The 9,530-nt window shown below is 40.4% G+C and overlaps 1 protein-coding gene across 1 annotated transcript; it reads left to right on the top strand.

Moving 5' to 3' along the window:
- The first annotated feature begins 6,879 nt into the window (after positions 1 to 6,879).
- LOC149933434 (uncharacterized) lies at positions 6,880 to 7,302 on the top strand. Its single transcript, XM_090157296.1, has one exon. It carries the CDS (start codon positions 6,880 to 6,882, stop codon positions 7,300 to 7,302), a length of 423 nt encoding a protein of 140 aa, XP_090013422.1.
- Positions 7,303 to 9,530: the final 2,228 nt, after the last annotated feature.

Genomic DNA, 9,530 nt, shown 5'->3' with positions numbered 1-9,530 from the left:
TCTACGTCACTAGCTATAGTTATTGAAGATAGAGAGCGTGCGCTCGAGTCGATAAAGATTTTGGTATTTGAAGTCGACGTGCGAAACGCGCGTGCCAATAAAGCACTAAAAAGCTTAAGCTCATGACGCGGGGAAAAACATTTTATACTTTTAGTTTTTTCATTGATTTATTTTATAGAAACACTTAGTTATTAATATTTTCCTTTTGTTTTATTCCGTAAAAAGACGATTTCACGACCAACACCTATTTTAAAGATAAACCAGTATTGAATTAGCTCTAAATATTACCGTATTACCAATAATTTCTACCGCAATTCATTATATTTTATAAAAAGTGGGCTTAGCTTTTTAACAGCTTCATTAATTTTAAAATATTTAATAATTTAAGAAAATGATTTAAAGTAGATTTGCGGTCCTTTAGTGGCGGATAAATGTAGGTTAACTGCTAAAAATTGTTTTACCTGCCGGCTAGAAGCAGATATGCGGTAGTTTGCCAGCTAACGGTGGGGAACTGTAGGTTTGTTGCAAACATATTTTTTCATGTGCCGGTATGAAGTAAATATGCGGCACTTTGCCAACTCTGCGGCTCGCGCCCGGCACTTAACCGACAGGCCTGTGCTACTAGGAAAGGGGTTGGATTTACCGGGGAGTCGGGGTCCGTCTCTTGTAACTCATAAGGGCGGTGGTGCACTGGGAGATGTTAGCTGTGATCAAATGGTCCTATCTCCACCTCCGACTTCGGTCAGGTATACATAGTTTGCACCGAAGGGAGGGGCCTATGGTCTCCATGGAAACCGGGAGGGGGGTCAAAAACTCAAAACATTTCGCCGATAGCTATTAAATAGGTATCCATTTTGTTGGTTATACCATTGAAGCGACAAAACTGACGAAAATTAGATTTATACGCTTTAAAGTTTTTAAAATAATATCGTTATGGGCCTTAAGCAAAACAGATAAGATTTTAAACCCGGGTTATTTAAATAAATGACGACACGAATATCTACGAAAAGTTTATCAAATTAGGCCTTTGTGGTGATCCCTTTTACAATGACCTTCGGTATCGAATAAAATGACAATATTCGGTGTCTCTTTCTAATTGAACTAATCGAACAATTTTTAACAAGGCAGGTAACCATTTTTAACGTGAAACTAAATCATTTGAAAATAATTAAAATCCGCAAACAGACAATTGAAACTATTAACCCTCGCGTATTAGTAAGAAATCTACTCTAGCAAAATGGCGTTATTCTACGGTTCATTCTTGCTCAAATTACAAATATTACATATTTAATCTTGGTGCATATATCTATACTTGGAACTGCGTTATTGATGACTTAGGGATGCAAACTATGTATGGGCTGGAAACTGAGTTTCGGCTCAGGCTAACGGCGAGAGTCCAGGCAAACTGGTCGCCTCGGAGTATTGGGTAGCCTGCTGTGGGGCGGCGAGCCTCCATATGCGGGCACGGCGGTCCTGTTTCCCGGCCTTTTGGGGCCCACCGGGAAATCCGGTGCCAGCGGTGCCGGGTTATGTGGGCCGCTGTGTGCCCGTCGTTCCCCTTTAGGAGCTCTTTCTGAAGGTATGGCTCTCTACCTACGTAGGTAGGGTGTCGGCTGGAGTTGCTATAGCATTCACTCTCTATTCCACTGCGAAGTGGGAAATGGCCCACAAATTGCTGCACCTTCTGCTGGGTTGAGTGGCTTGCGTCAAAGGTGCGACCATCAGTAGTGCGGTTCTGCTACCAATGACTGTTTTTGTCACCTGTCCGGGCTTGAGGACGCTGGCGTATGATGAGACCACCGGTGTGGTAGGCTTTTTGATTCGCTTGGAGCACCGGTATTTAAATTTCTGACCCAATGCCTAGAAGTAGTAATACAGAGAGTCCGGACTAACTTGTAAAAGCGTTAAATTAAGCGCGCTGCTTAATATTTCAATACCGAAGGGCTCGTTCAATTTCGCACGCGCCTCTTGAAAGAAAAAATGCGCGTGCCGTTATCAACTTTTAACCTTACAAATAAAACTAACATAAACACGTGACTATTTTATTCTGTGACGAGTGCGCATGCGCGTAGGGGAAAAAGAAAAAAAGAGCGGCATTTATTGAAACGCCTATTATGTATGTAAAAATCACGTTCTTAAGATATAACTCAAGAGCTATTAGAATTAATGCATTCATTTCAACCAAGAATATCGAACTGCATTATGTAGTCTTCCCTCAATCGCTAGACTGGGAGGGACTTCGTTATGACGTTTCTCACGTGCCGCCGCTTAAAAATTGTTTGATGGCGAACTTTTTAATCTCGTTGCCAAGGCTTAGGTTGAAAATTATTTCGTCAAATTTTAATACACATCTTTTCGTTTCAACTAACACAAATAAAAATATTTACAGAAAATGCCGTTATCATGTATATCAACTGATTTTTTAATAGTAATTTACAAGCAATTTTCTCGGCCGGTTGAAACGTTTAGTGAATCGTGATATAGTTAGCTATTCATGGTTAAAAATAATATATTCAAGCTATTAGTTTATCTATATAACTTCAAATCGCTATTCATTTGAGCGAACGGAGTCACAGAGGTTGGTCATTGCCCGATTTAATTTCTTTGCAGATTTCCAGCGAAATAACGCCAAACAGTTCTAAAATTTTCGTTTTCGTTGAATCTCTAAATTTAATAGTATTTCCATTGGGGTCCCTCAGGGCTCTATTCTGTCTCCACTCCTTTTTAATAATAATAATAATAATAATCAGCTAGGCTAATACCCAAACCACCACCTTAAGCCTAAGTCACCTGTACATAAACGATTTAACCTGTTATAAATGCACGGGCCTTTATTTATATGCGGATGAGTACGCAATTTTAATTATTAGTCATTTTAATTTGAAAACTCTAATTGAAGACACAAATGCAGCAACATGGTTGGAGTGTAATGGTCTAAAACTAATCGTCTTAAAAACTGAATATATTATATTAAATAATATAAATAAATAATTGACGATAGTTTATGTAATTTAAATGTAGGGGTATAAATATCGGGGGGTATGGTTAGATCACAAATCGTCGTTTGATATTCATATCAATTAAATTGCAAAAAAGTTAACTCAGCGTGCTATAAAATTTACCAATGTAAACTATTATTCCCCAGAAAAACGCTTATAGAAATATATAATGCATTACTGTACCCTTATATAATCTACAGCATCCACGTGTGGGGCAATACAGCCCAAAATAATATAAATAGACTATACAAACGATACAAATGCGCGCAATTCGAAATATATATAAGGTACCGTGGATAGCCCCGACCCAAATTTTATATAAAAAAAGTTCTTTAATGAACATAGCGCAAATTATCGACTACTACTATTTAAAATTTATACACCAAGTGATAGTAATAAATTATGATTCTGATATAAGTTATGGTTAATCCTGGACCCATTTTACCCCCACTAGTCAGTTACTATTAAAATAAATTAAGGTAGGAGGCTCACTAGTCAGGCTGACTACTAAAAAAATATCCTTATGTCCAGCCCTGCATACAAGTATCCGATGCCTTTCAAAGTTGAATACTCCTAGCTTAAGAAACTCATGTTCAAACTTACTAATCAGTGAGAGTTTACGTACTTGGTCATAGTTTTGAATGTACTTAATTTTCATCCCCATCTTGCCCTCGGCCCCTCACTGTAAGAATTAGTTTGAATTTAATATTTGCCATTTAGAATTTGTTTCGTTGGCAAAAACATCCACTAAAACAGAGTATAATGGGACGAAACTAATATTTATGTTTGATAGTGCCAAATGAATCACATTACCCCAATGTTTTCGTTAAATCTAATTATCATCTAAAACCTGTTTTGCTTTGAGTGAATCAATCCAAGCAGTTTCCGAACTAGCAATATATTAGAGCCACAGTAAACCTTATACTGTGTTATGGATTATTCGAGCGTTTTGTATTTGTTATACCAAGAAGAATTAAATCGCCGATTTTTACCTCCAATTAATTAATTAATAATGACCTTAGGCTGAACGGGAGTACAATTTTATCCAAACTAATATCTAGCAGGTTATCCCGGGCTAAAACTGAAAGTGGCGTAGCTAGGGGGGTGTCACCCATGCTAGTTACGCCACTGGTGCTGTGGCATAAATTTCCTTATCATTTTGATATGGGAAATTATTAAATTGTTCTTCTCAGTTCCTTTTCCAATCACATTATTTACAAGGAAAATTCATAAAATTTTAAAGATTTTGTTACACTAATTATAACAACAAATTACAAAATAAACAGTATAAACTACCTTCTCACTTCCGTTTTTGAGCCCCCAATATACATTGTTCAGCGCTCATGTTAAAAAATAAGTCTTAAAATTGATAAATTTAATCGATAAATTTATTAATTTGGTTAAAAACGGAAATTCAGACGAAAGATAAAATTTTCTACTACTTTATTTTCCAACCAGTAAAAAGGTGGACTACGTTAGATTTTATCCTTTTTATTCATCCTAGTAATTTTGGGAGTCACACTATTGGCTACTAACATATGTATTTAAGCCAATGGAAAACTTCTAAATTGAGAAGGAATTTTTTGAGTCGGAATTTTAGTCAGCCCAATGTAGCTTTACTAAAATTCATAAACTCGCTCGGTTTGTGCGGATGAAGTTAAATAATGAGTATAGATTAAAGAAAATGTTGGGTAAAATGACCAATACGGTTCAGTGATCGCTTTCCGAAAATGGAACAAGTCGTCGAAGTGGGATATTCTACCAGCGTTATTAACAATTTAACACCCATACCAAGCCTAGAAGAGTTAGGCCTAGGCTCAAAAGAATCTGCAAAGGAGACCAACCTTGTAGATGCCCCAGAAAAGCTCAACCTGAATTTTTTCCAATAAACCTGCTTCTTTTAATTGACAATGGAAATTTATTTTAGAATCTGAGTCTCCAAAAACTTCATTAATTCGCATATTAATTGCATTAACAGCACTTGACAGTATATTGTAGTTCATTTTAGCTCCTAAGCCTTGGTTGGACGTCGGTTTATCAGAAGTAGAGCTAACCGTTTGGGCGTGATTAAGGGGTGACACCCGACCGTTAAAAAATAAAAACTAACACAAACTAGAGACAAGTAAGTAGCACACAATGATAACCGCCCAGGGTGTCACCCGTACTAGCTACGCCACTGACCCTTCCAACAATGTACATAAATCAACTATAGAAATAAATCTTTGCATTTTTGGGTCCATGAGGGATCATTTTGATCAAAATAATTGAAGATTTATCATCTTTTAAATACATAAACCGGCGAATTAGTTGGATAATTTAGGGTTCCATAGCAAAAAATTGGGAACCGCTGCTGACTATTGCAGACTTGTTGCTGAATCACTTTTCGCACCTAAACAAACTTTCATAAATTCTGTCACTAAAAGTATTTTTTTAGCGATTTTAATATTGTTTAAAAAGTTGATAAGAAATATGCAGAAATTATTCAGAAAAAAATCTTATTTAATTTTGTCTTTCCTAAAACAAAAATATTTTTTTTTGGTAATACGGTTAAATAGTTAGTTTAGTCTTGGATTAATTATTTGCTAATTACTATTTTTGACTGTCATTGGTCCTCTATAAAAAACTAGTCAAAATGTAATAAGAATAAAAATCAGAATTTTTAATATTTCTAAAACCTTGGTTTTTCTTCTTTAGTCACTTTTCAATCGCTATTTTAAAATTGTTTTTAGCTGAGTTACTCAGCAACAGGCCTGTTGCCTTCAATAAACTGCAACCTTGTACCTCTTCATGGTGGATGGGAGTAACAGGTGGAGGGGTAACCCTTCATGCTGGCCAACTAAGGCTCTGCTTCTTCCTTAAGCCACGGTGTAAGGTATCGTGCTGAGGGCTGAATGGTACCGGGGAAGCGAAAATACGGTATCACTAACGATCCCCTCGGGGAACCAGGCGAAACGCCGTTGTAATTAGCCTCCCACCCGGGAGGAGGACAACCGGGTTGTGACCTTTTACTTTCCTCCATACTCGTGGGATCATTTATGAACTCTAAAAAACCAAAACCAAACCAAAAAAATGAGCAAGGGTCTACTTCCAGTAGTACCCGGCTTGATGGAGAGTCTGGGTTATCTTCGGATGTTACTGTTGCATAATGACGTTTGTCTATATTTTAGACTAGTGTATTTTTAGATTGTAAATATTGTTTTTTAACCGCATATAAATACGGCCGGTAGAATATGAATCGACAGTCATTTACTCTGTCATTTCAACCTGTAACTTCAATAGAGTTAATAAAATCTCCTCAAAAGTTATTACGTATGAAATTCTTTAGTTAATGGTAGCTAACTAAACATGGTGTCAGAATCAACAGAGTCAACCCACTAGTTCCTGTCGGGCGTGCCTTCTCCTTCTCGACGCCGTCTCTTCCTCATTGGGCTCCAGCCGCTCCGATGTCAGCAACGTTCCAGATCCACCCACCAGAGCCGTTGACGTGCCCTGGAGATTGGACGCAGTGGAGTCGTCGCTTCGAGAGATTCCGCTTGGCATCCGGACTTAGTAAGGGTTCCGGACCCGAACAAGTCAATGCCCTGGTGTATTTCATGGGATCTCAGGCGGAAACCATCTTTGAGTCTTTTAAACTGACCGGGCAAGAAGAAGGCGACTGCATGCCACGCGTACGAGCCAACAGCTCCCTACACTAACTATTACAGCGGCAGAATGAAAAAATGGATCGCTAGGATTCGGGTCGACGGTCAACTTGTGAACTTCAAGATTGACACCGGAGCCGAAGTCAGCGCTATATCAAACCGAATGATTCAGTCCCGACTGATACAAGAATCAGACAGACGACTATTTGGACCAGGTCGAAAAGAGATAATGTCTGGGAATGATCAAAGCACGACTAGAGTACCAAGGCCGCAAGATGAACGAAACTCTCTACGTCATACCGGACCTAGAAACTCCACTCTTGAGCCTAGAAGCAAGCCAAGCGCTACAAATCATAACGAGAATTGACGCCGTTGTAGAAGACTCGGGTAACCCAGCCGTTGCCAATGACACAGGGCAACCGAAAGAAATCCTTAGAGACTTTCCAACTCTCTTCACTGGTCTGGGCAAAACCCAGAAGCCGTACACCATACGTCTTCAGGAAAATCCCAAACCGTATGCCCTACCATCAGCACGGATAGTTGCCTTACCACTGATGCAGCAGGTGAAAGACGAGATCGACCGTATGTTGGAGAACAAGGTCATTACACCGATCGAAGAACCGACAGATTGGTGCGCCCCGATGGTCGTCATAAGAAAATAATCCACACAAGTTCGGATATGCGTCGATCTCACAGAGTTGAATAAATATGTCAAGAGAGAACGTTTCCAGTTACCAGCGGTAGATCACATCTTTGGAAAACTAACCGGTGCCAAAGTATTTTCGAAACTGGATGCCGTCAGTGGATACTGGCAAATACCCCTGGATACAGAATCAGCACGCCTCACCACCTTCATTACGCCGTTCGGAAGGTTCTTCTTCAACCGCCTCCCGTTAGGATTAAGCTCCGCTTCGGAACATTTTCAACGACGAATAAGAGAATGCCTCGAAGGAATAACGGGCGTAACAAATCTACAGGATGACATCTTGATCTGGGGGAAGAACCAAAGCGAGCACGACCATCGGTTACGTGAAGTTCTCGAACGACTGACGTAAGCCGGGATCACACTAAATGAATCCAAATGTCAGTTTTCAGTCACCAACGTCAAATTCTTGGGCCACATCATAGACGCAGAAGGAATTAAACCAGATCTCGAGAAAGTAGCAGCGATCATGAAGTTCCCGAAACCCGAAACACCCAAATACCTAAAATGGCTATTGGGTATGATCAACTACCTCGGAAAATTAATTCCTAACATGTCCGCCATGTTGCAACCTTTGAATTCACTGTGTAGCACGAAGAACGAATGGTGTTGGGGACCTGTTCAAGAGGATGCCTTCGAGAAAGTCCAAAAGATTCTTAGCAAGGCACCAATACTCACCGTTTATGACCCGTCACTACCAACCATCATCGCAGCAGACGCATCATCATTTGGTATCGGAGCGGAGCTAAAGCAAAGACAGCTAGATGGTCAAGTCCGCCCAGTGTCTTATGGCTCGAATACACTCTCAGAAGCCGAAAAACGATATGCCCAAATTGAGAAAGAGGCGCTGGCATTGGCTTGGGCGTCTGAACGTTTTCGAGATTATGTGGCCGGAATACAGATCGAACTAGAAACGAACCATAAGCCACTGGTCGCAATCCTCCAGACTAAACACTTGGACGATATGTCACCAAGATTGCAAAGACTCCGTATACGGATGATGCGTTTTGACTATACAGTCAAGTACATTCCTGGCAAAGACTCATTGTGGCGGATACACTTTCACGTAGTCCACTTCCGGACATTGGAAGTCCCGAGCTGGAACAAGAAATATCAGCCCACGTCCACTTGGTCACGACGAGTTTTCCATCCTCTGACGTAAGACTTGCAGAAATTTGGAAAGTTGTCCGAAGACAACACCTGTAAAAAATTGATCCACCACATTTCAGAAGGCTGGCCAGCGAAGGATCGCGTAGATGAGTCCTGTGGTCAATTCTATCCCCATCGAAACGAACTTACTGTTCAAGACGGACTCATAATGTACGAATCCAGGATCTACACACCGAAGGTTCTCCACAAGGAAATCCTGTCCAAAATCCATGAAGGACACCAAGGGATTACCAAATGTCGAGAACGAGCCAAATCAACGGTATGGTGGCCCGGTCTGTCAAAAGCCATCGAAGAGAAAGTCAAATGCTGCTTTGCATGTATCAAAGAGTCATGCAATCCACACGAACCACTGCAACCCTCCGAATTCCCGGATCAACCATGGCAAATAGTCGCAATGAACCTCTTCTACCTGGAAAAGCAGTGGTATATTTTGGTGACTAATTACTACTCACGTTTCTTTGAGGTACGAGTGCCGTCATACTACGCATCAAATCGATCTTTGCAACTCATGGCATTCCCGAAACAGTCCGCAGCGACAACGGTCCGCAATTCCAGCGGATACGGTCATCAGAATTCCGCGCTTTCGCAAAAGATTATGGATTTAAAATCACGACATCCAGCCCACGTTACCCACAAAGCAGCGTTGAGGCTGCGATCAAAGTCGTAAAGAAACAAATGAAGAAATCCGAAGACCCGTACCTCGCATTACTCTCGTATCGAACGACGCCGCTCTCAAATGGATATAGTCCATCTGAACTCTTGATGGGCAGAAAACTTCGATCCACTGTTCCAATCACACCTACGCAACTAGAACCCTCTGCTCCACCTAGAGATACTGTCGCTGATAAAGAGAAAAATCGCGGACGGAGAATAAAGGAAAACTACGACCGACGACACAAGGTGAAAACGCTACGACCATTGAACAAGGGAGAAACAGTATGGATAATCGACCTGCGACGCCAAGGCACGATCGTAGAACCAGCTAAAGAGCCTCGATCATATCATATCCTAACACCA

This window comes from Leiobunum rupestre, chromosome 8, assembly GCF_980474605.1.
Source record: "Leiobunum rupestre chromosome 8, qqLeiRupe1.1.hap1, whole genome shotgun sequence".
In the NCBI taxonomy this organism is placed as follows: Eukaryota; Metazoa; Arthropoda; class Arachnida; order Opiliones; family Sclerosomatidae; genus Leiobunum; species Leiobunum rupestre.
The sequence above is the reverse complement of the archived record's forward strand: the minus strand, read 5'-3'. Positions and strand labels throughout refer to the sequence as shown.